The 20141-nt window shown below is 37.5% G+C and overlaps 1 protein-coding gene across 1 annotated transcript in view; it reads left to right on the top strand.

Annotated features, from left to right (window-relative positions):
- The window catches only part of LOC138369846 (uncharacterized), a 120460-nt gene that overhangs the window by 36892 nt on the left and 63427 nt on the right, over window positions 1-20141 (top strand). The window contains exon 2 of the mRNA XM_069333591.1: window positions 5709-5937. Within this exon, the coding sequence (XP_069189692.1) occupies window positions 5779-5937 (159 nt within the window). The 5' untranslated portion in view covers window positions 5709-5778. The remainder of the gene's footprint in view (window positions 1-5708; window positions 5938-20141) is intronic.

Genomic DNA, 20141 nt, shown 5'->3' with positions numbered 1-20141 from the left:
GCATGCAAGACACAGCGAGGTCAATGACATTATTAAGAGAAGCCTTACCACAGCCAGTTGTCCAGCAGAGAGAGAGCCCCGTTACCTAATGTCCCGCAACTCTGATGAGCCTGTCGGTCGCCCAGACGGAATCACAGTGAACCCCTGGAAGAATGGTAGACAGTTGGTGTGGGACTACACTTGCGTTTCAACTTTAGCCAATACCTATGTTGACTTCAGTGCTACACAAGCAGGAGGAGCTGCCAATCACCGGGAAGCGGCCAAGTCACGTAAATACAGAGACCTTGAGCACCACTACAATTTTGTCCCCATTGCTTCAGAGACACTTGGTGCCTGGGGTAAAAGTGCTGCTAGCTTTTTGAAGGAGTTGGGGTCTAAGCTAATAGAAACAACTAGAGACCCTAGAGCTGCCAGTTTTCTTTTTCAGCGCCTTAGTGTGGCAATCCAGAGAGGAAATGCTCACTGCATCCATGTTCCTGCCCACCATCTGAGGAGCTGGAAGAGCTGTATAACTTGTGACAAGCAGCCTTGCACCCTGCATGTAATCAATATTGTAACTTTTTTGTGTAATGACATTTTCAAGTAAAGTTAGATAAATATACACACATACCAAAAGAATAGGGGTGGTAGGAGAAGAAAATATCAAAGTGTTCAGTGAGGATCCACAAGGTCTTCTCTGAGTACTCTTTATTTTCTTCTCCGAGGCTATGGGTCCCTACACTTGCACCAGAGGTGGTACCCCTTCTAGGTTAAAATATATATATATATATATATATATATATATATATATATATATATATATATATATATATATATATATATATATATATATATATATATATATATATATATATATATATGTCGTACCTAGTAGCCAGAACGCACTTCTCAGCCTACTATACAAGGCCTGATTTGCCTAATAAGCCAAGTTTTCATGAATTAATGTTTTTTCGACTACCTAACCTACCTAACCTAACCTAACCTAACTTTTTCGGCTACCTAACCTAACCTAACCTATAAAGATAGGTTAGGTTAGGTTAGGTAGGGTTGGTTAGGTTCGGTCATATATCTACGTTAATTTTGCCTCCAATAAAAAAATATTGACCTCATACATAATGAAATGGGTAGCTTTATCATTTCATAAGAAAAAAAATATAGAAAATATATTAATTCAGGAAAACCTGGCTTATTAGGCAAATCAGGCCTTGCATAGTAGGCTGAGAAGTGCGTTCTGGCTACTAGGTACGACATATATATATATATATATATATATATATATATATATATATATATATATATATATATATATATATATATATATTTCATTGAATATGACCGCATATTCTGTATTTATTATTTTCTGGTTTAGGGCTTCTATCCCTCTAACTATTTTCTTAGCATCAGGGCTTAATTGAAATAGGAGTTCTCCAAAACTCATTTTCGTACTTTTAAAGTACGAAAATGTCTCTTCAGAGGCAACTCTGAAGAGACAACTAACACAACACCTATACCCCCTATTAGACTATTTTACAGGAACTTCTTTTCCACAGCTCATAAAACGGAGGAAAGGGTCCTGAAAGATATTGTTAATAGAAACGTTATCCCTACAGACAAAAATCAGAGGATACAACTGACGATTTACTATAAAACCAGAAAAACGGCCAGCCTACTCATGAGAAACTCTCCAGACACAAAACAGAACGCTTTAAAAGAGACTAACGTCGTCTATGCCTTCAAATGCCCACTTGGGGACTGTAAGCTCCAAAAAACCCAGTATATAGGCAAGACAACAACATCTCTTTCTAGGCGTTTAACGATGCATAAGCAACAGGGCTCCATTAAGGAACATATAATCTCTTCCCATAACCAAACCATCGCCAGAGAAATCCTAGTAAACAACACAGAAATCATCGATAGATACAGCGATAGCAGGCGGCTTGACGTTTGCGAGGCACTACACATCAAGAAGTCAACACCAGCAATCAACAGCCAATTATTGCACAACTATATTCTACCCACCTCAAGACTCCGCTCCAATATAGAAGCATCAAGAAATATGGACCAATAGGCTTTCTACAAACACTTCTATTCAATACCCATTGTTTTCTGTTCTGTCTTGTGTTGATACTTTTAATACCCTATTAATATCCCCTGTTCTGTCTTGTGTTAATGCCACATCATCCTTCCCACCTCACTCAAATGTAGATATAATATCAGAGAGACGTAAGTTCTAATCAGTTGTGTATTTGTGAACTAAAGTCTTTGAAAATGTAATAAGTTTTACGAAACGCGCCCGTGTCGCGTCAGACTAGAAATAAAAATGAATTTTGGAGAAGTGATTTTTGATTTACCTCCAACAGTGAAGCGTAATGTACGAAAGATTGAGAAAATTCGTGTTAGAATTATTAATCTTACTTTTTCGGTCATATTTAATAATATATGTCTACAGGAAAGACTGCTACCAAAATATACTAATATATATATATATATATATATATATATATATATATATATATATATATATATATATATATATATATATATATATATATATATATATATATATATATATAGAAAGATGAGTAGGTGGATGGTAGATAGTTGGTAAGATGGATGAATAGATAGATAAATAAACAGATGGATGTTGTCGGAAATTTCGACACCTTATCTACTAACCCCTGACATACCAAGTTAAAACGGTAAGGTCAAGAACATACTTATATTACTAACATTACTAACTTTTCAAAGAGAACAGATTTGATAGCATTCCAGAGTGAATGGAATGTTGCCACGTATGCAAGGTTCGCTATAAGCGATATATATGTAATCTCTTGCATGTAGTAATATGAAATTTTTAGAGTAAAGACTAAATAAGACAAAAAAGTATTTATTAATAGTTACTTTACCTAAATAAACAGTAAATGAAGCGTCTCCCTCCCCACCGTCGATAATGACGAGTTTTGAACCAAGGCTCAGGGAGCGTCCCCAGCTGGGGAGGGACGTTTCGTCATTAGACTGGAAGCACGCGACTTGAGCGCTTGACAGAGAAGATGCTGACACGTTTTATCTCTTAATTGACAAAAATGGTCACTTTTCCCGAGTTCTTGACACAGGAATATCAGCATTTCCACCCAACCAACGAACTCATCGTACCACGAAAGTGTTATTTCCGAACAATTGTGTTAGTTTATGGTATTGGCCATTATCATGATCTCTTTAGCATTGCCCGGTTATGACACAGGTGCTCTAACCAAAATGGGTGCCCCTAATTATTAATGCAAACTTATCTTATTTGAATATAGGCTGTGTTTCGGTAACAGTGTACTACTTATGACTTATTTGGCAGGTTAAGTACGAGAGAAAAGAGTATTGAGTCGACCTGTGGCACCACGAGGCTACCTAAGTCACCATAGGGCTCCGCCCTACAAGGTTCCAGGATTAACTGAAGGAATCCTGTGTCTATTACCAGGCATTTACGACTCTAGAGATAAGAATTAAAAGTTTCCACTAACCCATGTAGTAACTAAACTAACTTTTTGTAGTTTATTATTATCCACTACTGGTGGTATAGGCTATGAACGAACCCCCCTCCCCCAAAGTTGTGCATAGGATCACACCCAGCAGGACAAACCAGTGATATACCGAGTCCATTCCTAATATACAGTTCATTATCAATTAATTATCTTAAATTATATTGTTATTAATTAACAGTGCATATATTATATTTCCTGCTGGGAAAATTCCTCACAGACGTGCTAATAAGTAGAGGGATAGATATAATGATAGATAGACGTATAAATATATTTGTATATAGATAAATGTATAAATAGTTGAATAAATGGATTTGTATATAGATAGATGTATAAATAGATTTGTATATAGATAGATGTATAAATAAATTTGTATATAGATAGATGCATAAATAGATTTGTATATAGATAGATGTATAAATAGATTTGTATATATATATAGATGTATAAATATATTTGTATATAGATAGATGTATAAATAGATTTGTATCTAGATAGATGGGCACATAGACGTATGTATCTATGGATGGATAAATGTATATGGTGATAGATGGACAGAGTGGTGGGTAGATGGATCTATAGATGAATACGTGGATCGATTGATGGATGGATTGATAGAGGAATAAACGCAGATGGATAGATAAATATTTAGATGGATAGATGAGTCCCCGTGACACAGTCTCCATGGCGTAGTGGTAAGATACTCTCCCACACTTTGCGAGCGAATTGGCCTAGGTTTATATCCAGACTGGGGAAGATTGATTAGGTACCAATCCTTAACTTATTATTATTATTTATTTATATACAAGAAGGTACATTGGAGTTAAGAGAGTTCATATTAATGATGATGATTTTCCATTCTTGTAAAGTCACTAGCACGCATAGCGTTTTGGGTAAAGCATTAACTGTACGCCTCAGGTCCCCCAAGCAGTGAATGGGTATCTGGTTCTTAAACGATTTGGCAGGTCGTATTCCAGGGAAAATTATGATTTTTCCAAGAGGCTTTAAAAGAATGTAAGAACTCTTGTTTATATAAATAATAACAAATGAAATAGATAGATGGATATTAGGTAAATATTTGAATAGATTGATGGCTAAGTAGATAAATAGCTGAATAGGTAGATGGATAAATAGTTGGATAGGTATATGGATAGATATATGGGTACTTGATGGTTAAATAGATGGAGAGATCGATGGATAGACGTTGTCTTTGGTAGGGGGATGAGAGCGACTTCGTTGAGGTCATGTATTTTTTATATTACGGCTTTATATTGAACAGCAGGAATTTATTTGCTACTTGTCCTGAGATCAGTGAATAATGGTGTACATATTTAGCAGAAAAAATCTTGTTTTAAATTCTTGTTTTTTTTTTAATATTTCGATAGGTATAGCTGGCAGGTAGTGCCCAAAATCCTCGTGGGGTCAAAATATAACCTTTGCAAGCTGTTCACTCTTCAGTTCTGGCGACCTCGACCAGTCTGTCTGTCCTGTACCCCAGACCATTCATCCTGTAATGTTGGGTGAAGCTAGCCCCGAGCATCTGGCATACAATTTCGGACAGACAGACAGAAAACATTCTCTTATTGCTGTACATTGAATTTACAGATAATAGGCCTCAATAATGTGGCTGAAAACTGAGACCCCAACACATGCTCATGAAATGAGTTGAAAGTGTCGACGTTTCGGTCGTATCTAGAACAAACTGAATAATAAAAGATGCCGACCCTCTGGACTGAAACCTTTCGACCGAAGACGGAACAAAACGTCGTCACTTCCCTTTATATATGATGTGCTCATTGTGTTATCTGATTGGGGTTGATTGGGTAAAAAATAGTAGTTGCATCACTTGAGCCAATAGGCTATTATATTTAACTCCATGTAAGAATAATAACAACAAACAGTTGATTCTGTTATGCTTAAGCATCCACGTAGGAAAAATTCAACGAAAATTCCGAACGATTTCGCGTTTCAACACATTATCAAGGGATTCAGACAGAGAAGACGTGGGCTGGGATTATATACCTCACTACACCTGAGTAGATAATGATCCATTAATAAAAAATCAAATAATCAAATAATAGAGGTGTCATGTCACTTCCATTTACAGGTGTTCTGACTGCAACAATACGAGGTTGATAGCATTTTAACTATTTAAATAAATATTGTTTTCCTCCACAGCATCCAACAAAGCTTTACTGAGACGGAAATAAGGAACAGACAGAGTTACGGAGGAGGAAGGATCCAGAAAATGAGGATGGGAAGACAAGTGGTAAGAGGGTCTCTGGCGAGGCTGTGGAGCGGGTCCTCGTCTGGTCAAGTAGTCATGCCCGTCATCTTGGTGTGGCTGTGGTGCTGGTTCTCTGCCACACAACTAGCCACTCCTGCCACGCATGGCTACTTTTTTAAGGTGAGTTTGTGAGAAAATTTTTTTAATTTGGTTACTTGTATTTTTTCTTTCTTTTATTAGGGTGACTTTGTGAATAAAGTGAAATTATAGCATGAACAACTTACTCATTCACCTGGACTGTTGGTAAAGCAACACCATACTACATGCAGGCTCAAGTTCCAGCACACAATTACTCAAGTAGCTATCAGCTTTGTTCACTCCATCCTCGTATCTCAGCTTCTTACCCTTTTATCCCTTCAAAGTGATATATAGTTTTCTCCTTTAATTTCTTTACCTCAAACATCAGCTCAGGCTTATATATTAGTAAGTGATGCAACAACTATTTTCTTGTATAGACCAATAGGCCTTCTGCAGTTACCTTCGTTCTTATCTAGACTTCATACTCATACTGTTAACAAAATTGCAGGAACGTTAAATAAGCTCCTGCAATTTTAGTTCAAGCAATGAACTAAATATTCAACAAGGAATGAACTAAACATTCAATATAGAATGTGTCGGAAAACCCGACACCATTTAACAACAGATTCAATACAATAGGCAGATAATAGCTACTGATTTATATAAACAAATTAACTCATAGAAAATACAGCACAGGGGAAATTTCCTCAAAAGAAAATGGGATATCATTGACATGTCGCTATTAGATTCACCAGCTATATTACTGACACAGTCTTTGGACTCAAAACATCATAAAAACTTTTCCCTCGAATTAACTTAATTATCAGTACCAAAATCCAGACAAATGTAGACCTTCTAACCACTTTTGACATCTGGACAAAAGAGCCAGTATGTGTGAGGGAGGGAAGGAGGGCCAGAGACAGTCACCATTAATTTTTAACAAGTCTCGCGGGGGCAAATCTAGCTCTGATAATTTTCCCTTGGTCAGCTGTGTTATGGGAGTAAAATGCTTCCATTATCAACACACAACTATGTCTACTATCAATAGAGGTGTCTTTTCTGATTCCTAAACTATCTAGCTTATTGTTGGTTATAAATATTTAGATTTAGGAATGCCAGTTAGCACACGATCAAGACACAAAACTAAGGTAAATATTCCTTGGTTCTTATCTCATAAATGATATCAATATTTCCTCTGATATAGGTGCCATAATTAGGTTCTTCCTATTTATTGTAAGTGCCCATTGACAGGTGGAACAGAAGAGGATGAAGAATTAACACTAGTAACCTAGTACTCCAGTACATGAGTTGGAGGCCAGCCACACCCACAAAGTGTGTCGACTGGTTTGTTCATCCATGTTCATACTGATTGTCTAGGACAAAATCAGTCATATAAGATTTGACTTATTTGACCTCCCCATTTTAGTTAATAACATATGTAGTCTAATATTGAAGTGATTGTCTACTAATCAATAATTTATATTAAGGACTACATAAATAAACCACAAACCCCCAGAATGTGTAAGAAAAGTGATTTGTGAGAATTTTAAATCATATAGTCCACTTTAAACATCAATCAATTTGCTATCGAAAAATATAAATTAATGTTAAATATAAATTACTATATAAATTATTATAAATTAAAAAAATATAAATCTCACAATTCCCCACATTAGTGGTCCTTCAAAGCGGATGAACCAGAAAACTGCACTGGTCTGTCAAATTAAATAAATTAGTGCAATAAATTAGTAAACAGTATATAATTGCCTGTCATAATTGCCCAATATCATACACATATTGCCTGTCACAGACCGGCCACATAGCCTTGAGAAAGCTCACGAACCTCAACAGCTTCAACAAAAGCTTCAAGGTCACCCACCAAATTCATAGTGTGTTATATCCGCAGTGACAGCACTTATACCAGCCAAATAACTGGCTGCGACCTTGTCGAGTTTAAAAAAAAATTGTGGTGCTAATTTCACGATAGATCACTAATAACTGACTTAATAGTTCTAGATAATGCTAATAGTTAAATAAGAGGCTAATTTCACCAATTGTATACATAATTTCTCTTGAATAGAGTATTATTTAAAAAACAATATTTTGCACTAGCCCCTCAATAGAATATTTACTAATTGCCAATCCACAACAGGGTAGGATATTTACATTGACTAGTGTTTATTGATAACCTAGTCCCATATAAACATTGTCTAGTTGAACGAATTATTGTTCATTCAAGTCATATTTATTACCATAGTCTAGTTGTACTACATTGAACAACTTAGCGTCATTAATTAATGGGGCAGACCTTATTTTGGCTGTGAATTACACCAGCTCAAGTTGAGTTGTGTACCTATAATTTACCTATTTTATAATTGTTTACATATAATCCTGCACCTTTGAGTGATTAATTAGTGTCTACACCAACCTAGGGTAATTTTGAGGAGCTAACCTAAAGGTACTTCCATTGACACTGGATTATCACTCAAATCATTTGTGAATGTTGACCAGACCACACACAAGAAGTTGAAGGGACGACGACGTTTCGGTCCATCCTGGACCATTCTCAATCGACTTGAGAATGGTCCAGGACGGACCGAAACGTCGTCGTCCCTTCAACTTCTAGTGTGTGGTCTGGTCAACATACTTCAGCCACGTTATTGTGACGCATCGCCTGCATTTGTGAATGATTATATATAATGTGTATTAATTTTAAGTGCTAACCTCTAAAAGAGGTAGGATTTACCCCAGGACTGCAAATTTTACCCTAAGTTACTACCATCAGTACTTGTTCAACATTATGAGCAACCCATGTACAAGCCTGACAAGGCTTATGGAGTCTGGTAATGATGCACCTAAATTTCCTCATACTCAATAAAAAAAATTTTTTGTAATATCTGCATGGTAAATGCTGCAACTTTTCTTAATGGATCAACATCATACCATGAACAGGAAAAGGTAAAAATTTATATAAAATATTCACAATTTCATATTACCTCTAAAAATATTAAAAGTTCACATTTGTTATTTGATTAATTATGGTCTCAGAATGGCATATAACGATTCATGTTACTCGCCTCAAAATATTGTTTATGAGTATAGCAAAAAATTTAACTCCAGACATTATGGTTTTATGACTAATTGAAGGTGAGGAAACGTTTGAACAAAGAACTTTGCACATATGTAAAAATGGTGAGAATCGGTCAAAAACTTAATTTTTCAAGGTGTCTCAAAGTTGAAAATTCTGTTCATACAGAAAAATTAAGTTAAGGTTCTGGATAATGTATATAGTACTTTGAATTTATGATATATTTTGTAAGTTTTAATTAAGACTACTTGACATTCGTACTCGAATATGTGAAAGTTGTAGGTCAATATGTAAGTCAAGAAAAAATAACACCCCAAAAAGCTAAATATAGGTTAGGTTAAATAGATGGGTTAGGGATAACACATATTCAAGTAACCTTATTGACCATATATAAGTGATAAGGCCGTCATCTGGTCCTTATTCATCAATGCAACCTAAAGAGCCAAAGCAAATAGTTTGAAATCTGTAAATAAATAGACTCCCCAAAAATAAGTAAAAACTTCTGCCACCTGTGGCTGATTAACATGTTGACCAATTTCGTTCCAACTTCACATACTTAGTGTCGAATATGCATTCTTTAAGATGTAGAAGTCACTACAAAATCTGAATACAAACAAAGGAGAAACGCAAAAAAAATGGTTGTCAACTTTTTGTACACAGAGACATAAGAAATATTGCCATTGGGCAATGTATTTATATGATATTTAATAAAATACAGCATAATAATATGCTAACTCATTATTAGTATGTGTAAAATCTGGCCTTCCAGGTGGCACCAGCTGCATATCAACCTTGTGGACCCTCCTTACTACTACTTTTTTTCTTTGTGCATCAGACAGGTGCTTGCATCTCTTTATCTCTTGATTGCTAGTAAATAGGAGGTGTTATTGTTATTATCAGTACTGGTTGCTGCCTGTCGTGCTTGCATTTATTTTTTAAAAATCGTAAAAAATCCATTTATTAACATATGGAGATTAAATTTTCACGACACTGATGCCAAATAACAGGATATTTGTTTAAAATTGTTCACTATATTTCACATTCGGAAAAATACTCGTCAGTCACTGGGCACGTTAACCAGCTAGCCAATTTTGATACTGCAGGATGAAAGGCCACTTAACCAGACAGATCAAGAAATGTGAGGATTTGTCACAACAATCTCCAGTTGATTATGCTGACCTGGAAAGCTATTATCAAGCAGCTGCAGGTAAATTTGAGATAGTCAAATGCCAAATAGCGACATATGTTGCTGAACTTGCCAACACCAGTTTATCAGAAACAGAAATAGACGATGTTATGGTTGCTCTGGCGATTTATGAAGACCAAACTCAGGCCATGTTACAGTCTTTCGTCAAAATAATTGCCCAGAACAAGGCAACATCAGTAATTTCACCTAATCTAAGTCAAGCTGAAGCTCGACTCCCTTCAAAAAATTTACCCCCCTTTCCCAGGAAAAGACAAAAAGATTGGGACGAATTTGTATACCTTGTGAACTCAAAATCATCTTTACCCAAGAGTAGTAAATTCTCTTATCTACAAGTTTAATTATCAGGTGAAGCTAAATCAGTAGTATCCTATCTGAGGAAAACTATTGACGGCTATGACCTCGCAGTACAGCTTCTCAAGGATAATTATGCTAATTCAGAAGTAAGAATATCAGACTTAGTTCATGAGCTGTTGCATTTAACCTCACCGGAGGTTTCAGCTGATTCACTCCAAGTCATTAAGTTGGAGGTAGAATCCATGATCAAGGCCCTCAGCCGGACAGCCAATACAAACGGGGCTGAGTGGGTCTTAAAAATAATTACCCAGGAGAAAATACCTAGGGACATATTGAGACAAATGAGTACTCACTACAATAAAAGTATTTTATCCTTGAGTAAAATATCTGAGGGTTTACGTTCAGTAATTCATCAACTTTGTACACATGACAAATTAAAACCACCAAGTAAACCTTCAGAAACCAATAATAGTCAACCACAGAGTACAAAAGGTACTCCAAATAAATTTAATCAATCTATTTCCACACCAAAGTGGAACCAAGATGGTGTAGGCACATATGCAGTGGGATCCTCCAAGTCTATAGTTACTGTGTCTCCCAAGACCATGACTCCAAAGAGATCTCTGGATCCCTTTGCTATGGATCATGTTTGTTCTGCCAAGAGAAACATTCAGTGTACCACTGCGCCAATTTTCATGATCGTGTCGCCCGGCAACAAAAACTGGCAACATTGCACGAGGTGCCTCAGGAAACACAGCCTCCTCGACTGCGAGACCCAATTATACACCTGTAATAGGTGTAACAAGGGTCAGCATCATGCAGCATTGTGTGGAGACACCAAAATAAAGTCCCCAAACCCCAAGGTGGAAGATAACATTTGCACCACAGTAGAGTACTGCAAGATGTGACAGAAAATTAGTGCCCTCTTAACAAAGACCAAAAATACTGAGACTTTGCCTACTGCGCAAATTACCATCCAGAATAAGAGGGCCAGGGTCCATACCCGTGGGTTGTTTGACCAAGGGTCCCAGAGAACATGTCAGTAAAAGGTGGCAGATGATATACAATTAAAGCCTGTAAAACAGATGACCTTAAATATTTAGGGGTTCCTAGCTGATACAGGACCTGAAGTCTACGAAGTTGTACAGCCATCGGTACAGTTAGGCTGTTACATCAGTCAAGTACCAGGCATTGTGGTGGACACAATTCCAATAGACCTACATGTTCAAGGTCTGAGAGCTACAGCCAAATTCCTGAGAAGTAGAGGAACAAAATTGGCATATAAAATTGTCTGATCATCTCACCGACATCGGAATCCTTGTATGTGAAGACTGCTACCACTAATTCTTCAATAGCCCTACTAAATATCAGGGTATAAACATGTTAAATTCTGCAGGAAGCAAATTACTCACAGGCCCAGTATTAAGCCTAAGAAGACCTATGCCTGCAGACAAATAATACCAATATAAATCTAAATTTATCAGCTGATTATTCAACTCCAGTAGCATTATACTATGGAGGATACAGCTTATGTATCGGATCAACTGCTGTTTAAACAACAGCAGTTGATCTTGATATCATCATTTAAAACTGAAGATGAGTTAAATGAGGCCTCAGTGGCAAATCAGTAAACAGTAGCCTAAACAAGCTACAAGTCACTGCGACCAATGTCACTGAACCCACAGCAATCTCAGAACCATACTCGACTTTAATGATTGACTAGTCAATCCTCTGAATCAACTAACTAAATTAAACCCAATTTGTTAGTCAATTAACCCTTACACTGCTCAGGGGTCATATGGACATTTACACCCCTGTGCGCAAGAAAAAAAAAATTCAAAAAAATTTTTTCGTCTTCTAAACATGTTAATTTATGTCCCCTGAGCACGGAAAAAATAAAAAAAAAATCGTAGGTGACATATTTTGGGCGCAATTGACCGAGGAAGTCTGGCAAAAAGTGGGCGTTGACAGAGCGGTCGTCAGACCCGGTCAGCGTCACCCGCGTTGACAGATGGGAGTTGCCACAAAGATATTATTACCTAATTGTTTCAATGTCTCCGATTGATTTTTTCTTAGTTTTTTTGCAGTAATATTATTCAATAGTGTGTATTGTAATATATTTATATAATAAAAGTGGTTAATAATCGCTATACTCAAAAGTATGATGTGCGTATTAGTGATTCAATTATTATGTTTATAAAACAATAAACAAATAGTTTTGCTGCTATTACACTCTATACACAGGTTATATATAAGTATTGGCATGTTTTGGTCACCATAACGAACCACTAAGTTGGTATTGAGAGTCGAAAAGCAACGAGGAGTTACCGCCACACACCAGCCAGCCACTCACTGCCACTCCCTCAACACACGCACTAAACTTTCTCCCCCAACAATACCAGTTGTGGTGTTATTACACTATATACAGACGTTATATATAAGTATGAGTATATTTTGTTCACCACAACTGTACAGCTAAGCTGATATAGTTAGTTCAGGCACTAAGAGTCGTCGCTATACACAGATGGCGGCTGGCGGCTCCCTCACTCTTTCAAGGTCACACGCACTAAACTTTCTCCCCCAACAATACCAGTTGTGGTCTTATTACACTATATACAGACGTTATATATAAATATCTACATGTTATATGCACCGTAACTGTACACCTAAGGTTGTAGAGCGCCCAAAGAGCATTGTGGCCACCCTCTAAACAGCTAGAGAAATCGTGCAGACGACGTCACCTCCGTCACACATATGGCTCCTCCCAGCATAATCCTTTTGCTGTTATTACACTAATACACACATTATATATAAGTATCTACATTTGTGTTCACCATAGAGAACCACTGACCTGGTATGGTGAACGCAAACAATAACAGGTGGCCACACAGTCAGTAAACGATGCTGTCTCCCTCAGTCTCTCAGCATCACTCCTCACACAGCGCTAATTATTACAACAATCCTGCTATTATCACAACCCTGGTTATTTATATCACAGTCATTGGTCATCTGTAATATTGTCATCGCTAAATAATAACAATTATATATTTATTTTGACATTTTTCGGCGATGCTGTGGGCACAAGCTGAACATCAATGCTGTTCGCTCATGCTGCGTGCGCCGGCCTTGGTTGCTCCAGCAGTACTGTGCCTCTCACACCTGAGAATATTGCCCACGATTTTTTTTTTAAATGGCATCTGTTTACAAGAGCCCTGAGGAAGCTACTGTGAACCCCGTGTAGCCGCGGGCCATTTGAATCAGGCCTGGCACCCTATGGCGTATATATACGCCATGCGCACCATGGGACATGTTACTCAGGGCGTATATATACGCCATGCGCAGTTTAAGGGTTAAACTCCAGCAAATATCCCAGCAAACACAAAACGTATTGAAAGCTTTCATTTGCGGGTTCCAATAGGCGTGCAAATAACTTGTATTGAGAATTGTACAAGAGAGCATTTGAGAAACATTTACTCCAAAAATCCAAACATATAGGTTTTATAATATACGGTTTTTCTAAAACTATTTTATTCCTAATGTATTACAAATAGTTTTTACATGTTTAAATATAAAATTTATGGTGTTTTTTGTAAAATTCATTAAAAAATGTGAATGACATTTAATGGCTGTATGAAGCATTCAAAATACATTTAATTATTCTATCACCAGAAAAAATTGGTTTTCAAAATTTTGCTAAAAATTGCTCTTTTAAAACAATTTTACTCTTTATGTATTCCACTAAACACTAAAATCAAATTTATATATAAAATTTATGTATTATTCTATAAAATCTATATAAATACAAATGGAAATGTTCGTTTGTTCAAAATCGCTAAGCTCTGAAAGTTCTTGACCGATTGCTTTGAAATTTTAACACAATGTTCCATTCGCATTCGGCTAGGTTTTTATATACATACTATATAGATGTCACGTCTGTGACAGTAAAAAAAAAAAACATGATTTTTCTGAAATACTGTGTTTTTCATGTGAGTGAAATCTTTAAAACCTCTTTACCGCTTGCTTTGAAATTTTGACACAACGTTGCATTCGAATAGTAGCGTTTTTTTATATATCTACTATATACATGCTTCACCTGTGACAGGAAAAAAACATGCTTTTTTTGAAAAACAGCACCATCTGTTTGGCGTAAGAGCAACACACGCTGTAATCTCTGAAAGTTCTTCACCGAATGCTTTGAAATTTTGACACAACGTTGCATTCGAATAGACATGTCTCTTTATATACCTACTATATAGATGCCACTCCTGTGACAGGTAAAACATGCGTTTTTTGAAAAACAGCGCCATCTGTTGCATATAATGGCAACATGCACGCTATATTAAATACATTGTGAATTCCATTTCAGTGTTTCCGATTGCTATGATAATTTTGATTTTCATAGATTTCGATTTATTTTATTTTTTAGTGAATTATTTTGTGTGACATTGTGTTAGAATTCAGCTGTGATGTTTACCATACCGTTCAGTTCGTAAGTATAATTATAGATGCCACACCTGTGACAGGTAAAACTATGCTTTCCTTGAAAAACAGCACCTTGAAAAACAAAAACATACATCTGTTGCATGTATGAGCAACACTCATGCTATACTAAATATTTTACAATTCTATTTCAGTGTTTCTAATTGGACTGATAAATTGAATTTTCAAAGATTTTGATTCATTTTCATTTTGATTTAATTATTTTGTGTGAATTGCGTTGGAATTGACGTGTGTTGTTTACAAGACCATTCATTTCACGAGTATAGTTTATTTTTATATTTTTTCATATTTTCATCTCATTTTTTAACTGTTTTTCTTATATTTCAGTGATGGGAATATCAGATCACTTGATGTTCCCAATTTACTGATGGGAACATCAGACAATTTAGGAAGGTATCAAATGAGGGAGTGGGGAATGGTGGAGATGATGATGGGACGGAAGTGAGAGATGGTGGGGAGGACGAGGGGACAAGGGAGGGGGTAATAGTGAGGAAGAACGAGGGGACGGGGGAGTTTGGGATGGTGGGGAGGCTGAGGAAACGGGAGAGGGGGGAATGGTGGGGAGGACTGGGGGGCAGGGAAGGTTGCTGGGGCTCAGCAACGCATGTGCATTGCTGAGTCACAGCAACGCGGGTGCAAGCTGGGTGTAGGGGCCAGCTGGGTGTGGGTGCTAGCTGGGTGTGGGTGGAGGGGGAGGGGTAAGAGAAGGGGGATGAGTGAGGAAGGGAAAGTGGAGGGGGAAGAGAAGGGAAATGAGGAGGACGACGGGGAAGAGGAGGGGAGAGGGAAGAGGGGAGGGGAGGGGGAGAAGGGGAGGGATTGTAAAGGGATCTGTGTGACGTCTGGGGCATGTACTGTGTAAGCCTATAGAGTTGCCTAGATGTGTTACAACGCTGGATTATACAGGCATGTCTTGGTAGAGATAAATATTATGTGTGTTCATTTTCATAAAATACAACAAGAAAAATAAAGAATCATATAATAATGTTTTAAATAACTTTTTCTTTGATTTTACTTTTGAATTAAATTAATATTATAAAGTCAACACTGCAGGTTGGTGGGGCAGCGACGGTTGACGTGAGGGTCCCAAACAGGCGAGGGTCAGTAGTAGAGCTGACCATCGACCAGGTGGTTCAGCGTTTATACCCGTGCATAGTGATATCTTCACCCCCTCCCCCCTGCTCTTCCCCTTCCTTCTCTTACCCCTCCCCTCTCTTACCCCTCCCCTCTTCCCCCTTCCTTCTCTTACCCCTCCACTTCCCCTTCCTTCTCTTACCCCTCCACTTCCCCTTCCTTCTCTTACCCCTCCCTTCTTCCCCTTCCTTCTCTTACCCCTCCACTCTACCCCCTTCCTTCCCTTACCCCTCCCCCCTCCACTTCCCCTTCCTTCTCTTACCCCTCCCCTCTTCCCCTTCCTTCTCTTACCCCTCCCCTCTCCCCTTCTCTTCTCTTTCCTACTCATTCCCCTTCTCGCACACCTCCCTCCCCTCATCCCCCTTTTTCTCTTACCCCTACCGCCTTCTCTATCCCTTTGTCTTACCCCCTCCCTTCTTCCCCCCTCCTCTACTCCTTCCTCCTCATCCCCCTACTCTTACCTCTCCCCCTCCTCTTCCCCTTCGTCCCCTTTCCCCTTCTCTTACCCTTTTCCCATCCTCTTCCTCATAACTGCTAATATCAAATTATTCATGTAATTCTGAAGACTATCGGTGTTCGTCAGTCCTAAGTAATGGACTTTAACCCGTGATTGCCCCCCCCCCCCCAGGAATTATGTCAGAAAACCGGACACCATTTAGCAACAAATTCAATGCAATAGACAGATAATAGTTACTGATTTATATAAACAAATTAACTCATACAAAATGAAGCACAGTGGAAATTGCCTCAGTAGAAAATGGGATATCATTGCCACATGTAGCAATTAGATTCACCAGCTACATTAATTTGAAATCTTCTTAATACCACAGTCTTTGGACTGTAAACATCATAAAAACATTTCCCTTGAATCAACTTAATTATCAGTACCAAAATTGAGTAAATGTAGGCCCTCTAACCACTTTTTGACATCTGGAGAAGAGAGCCAGGTTGCGTGAGGGAGGGAAGGAGGGCCAGACACAGAGTCACAATTAATTATTAACAACAAGTCTCGCTGGGGCAAATCTAGCTCTGATAATTCTCACTTGGACAGCTGTGTTATGGGAGTAAAGTGCTTCCATTATCAACACACAACTACGTCTACTATCAATAGAGGTGTCTTTTCTAATTCCTATACTATCTACCTTATTGTTAGTCTTAAATATTAAGATTTAGGAATGCCGGTTAGCACACGATCGAGACACAAAACCAAGATAAATAATCCTTGGTCCTGATCTCATAAATGATACCAATATTTCCTCTGATATAGCTGTCATAATTAGGTTCCTACTATTTATTGTAAGTGCCCATTGACAGGTGGAACAGAAGAGGAAGAAGAATTAACACTAGTAACCTAGTACTCCAGTACATGAGTTGGAGGCCAGCCACACCCACAAAGTGTATCGACTGGTTTGTTCATCCATGTTCATACTGGTTGACTAGGACAAAATCCGCCATATAAGATAAGGCCTCCGCATTTTAGTTAATAGCATATGTAGTCTAATATTGTAGAGAATGTCTACTAACCAATTATTTATATTGAGGACTACATCAATAAACCATAAATCCCCCAGAATATGTAAGGAGAGTGATTTGTGAGAATTTTAAATCATACAGTCCAATTTAAACATCAAACAGTTTGCTATCGAAAAATATAAATTAACGTAAAATATAAATAGCTATATAAATTATTATAAATTAAATAAATATAAATCTCACAGGTCAATTCCCTACAGAATGAACTAAACATTCATTATGGAATGAACTTAACATTCATTATGGAATGAACTAAACATTCATCATGGAATAAACTAAACATTCATCATAGAATGAACTAAATATTCATCATAGGATGAACAAAACATTCATCATGGAATGAACTTAACATTCATTATGGAATGAACTTAACATTCATCATGAAATGAACTAAACATTCATCATGGAATGAACTAAACATTCATCATATACTGAACTAGACATTCATCATATATATGAACTAAACATTTATCATTGGTACATTGGGTTCTTACGTCTAGCAAACCTTAAAATATGTAACAATTTATATTTTAAATAATTTGACATTCCTATCAACTGCCTAAACATTCGTAATTCCTAAGTTTTTGACGTGTTGTGGAAGAGTTTTAGTAGACTTAATATAATTTTGATCACAGCTACTGGTTCCCTGAATGTCAGTAATCTAATTGCTTTAATAATTTTGCTATCACACATACCTAAGCTTATTACTTAGAAAATTCATAACAAAAAGAATGTAATTTATATTTCAAAATCCCCGTTTTTTTACATGTATCTATATCTTCAAGATGGAATGTCTTTCTGTATGTCCGAGGCTGGGGGCCAGACGAAATGGGATAGCACCAAACTTAACAATGTGATTTATGATTGAATAGCAAGTGGTCTTGGGTGGTTGGGGTCGATCTCAGTGCCCCTTTTTAAAAATGATTGGTTCCTAATAGAACTAGTGAAGGCTCCTATGAAGCCTGAAATGTGAGTTTGATACTCCATAAACCGCTAACAATGGATTTTTCAGCTGTTATCGGCGGTGAATCAACGTTGATAAAGTTTACTGAAGGTCGATAATGTTGATTCAATATCGATTTAACATTACCCGAGCAAGTTTTGCCCCCTAGGAGAGAGAACGGGTGGGAAGTAAAGAGAATGGTATATCAGGAGAGAAAATAGTAGAGAGGAAGGGAGAGAAAATAGTAGAGAAGACGGGAGATAAGAATAATAGAAAAGGAGGGAGAGAGAATAATTAAGGAGGAGCGAGAGAGAATGTGTATTTGCGAGATAGGGAGGAAAACCAATGTAATGGAGGGAGGGAGAGAGAGAATAAGGAGGAGAGAGAGAGAACAGGCAGGAGAAAGAAAGTGAAACAGAAAGAATGGAAGGGAGGAGAAAGATAATGGGAGGAAGGAAAGTGAATAAGAGAGAGAATAGATGGGAGGGAGGCTGAGAGAACAGGATGGAGGGAAAATGGCAAGAAGGCTCTTTGGTTCTGCTTTTCAACTGTCAATCAATTGGTTTACAGATTCTTGAGCCTATTATGCTCTATTGAATCTACATTTGAAACTCTGTATGGAGTCTGCCTCCACCGCATCACTGCCTAATGAATTCCATTTGTTCCCTGACACTGAAAAAGTTCTTTCTAATGTCTCTGTAGCTCATTTGGGAATCATGTTTCCACCTGTGTCCCCTTATTCGTGTTCCACCCATGGTAAATAGTTAGTCATTGTACACTCTATAAATTCCTCACATAATTTTTTTGGTGTTGATCATCTTTTTCCATACTCTTCAGTCTTCTAGGGATATGAGGTTTAGCTCCTGTAGCCTTTTCTCGTAGCTGATACCTCTCAGTTCTGGGATTAGTCTGGTGGCATATCTTTGAATCTTTACAAACTGTCTTGTGTTTAACTAGGTATGGACTCCAGGCAGGAGCTGTATACTCCAGGATTGAAATGACATAAGTGGTAAACAAGGTTCTGAATGATTCCTTACTCAGGTTTCTGAAGGCAGTTCTTATGTTGGCCAATCTACCATAAGCCGCTGATGATATCCTTTTGATGTGGGCTTTTGGGGACAGGATCGGTGTTATTTCAACCCCCAGAACTTTCTCTCTATTGGACTCTTACAGGATTTCACCTCCCAGAAGGTGTCTTGAGTTCGGCCTCCTGCTCTCTTCACCTAATTTCATTATGTTACACTTTCCTGAGTTAAACTTTAATAGCTGTTTTCTAGACCATTCCTCCAGTTCGTCCAGGTCATCCTGTAGTCTGTTTATCTTCATCTGTGTTGATTCTTCTTATAATTTTTGCATCATCAGCAAACATTGAGATGAATGAGTCTATACCCTTTGGAAGATCGTTTACATATATCATAAACAGGATGGGTACAGAGCCCTGTGGGACTCTGTGACCTCTCGTCTCTCTGATGTGTTTTTTACTTTTGAAACAGTAAAAGAGACATCAGAATGCTGTTACGTTTGTAACACCCTCTTATGTAACAGTAAGAGACATCAGAGACTTTTAATTTTGTGCAGATGAGGAGTCACAATAACGTGGATGAAAA

This window comes from Procambarus clarkii, chromosome 30, assembly GCF_040958095.1.
Source record: "Procambarus clarkii isolate CNS0578487 chromosome 30, FALCON_Pclarkii_2.0, whole genome shotgun sequence".
NCBI lineage: Eukaryota > Metazoa > Arthropoda > Malacostraca > Decapoda > Cambaridae > Procambarus > Procambarus clarkii.
Note: the sequence above shows the minus strand (reverse complement) of the source record. Positions and strands in the feature narration are given on the sequence as shown.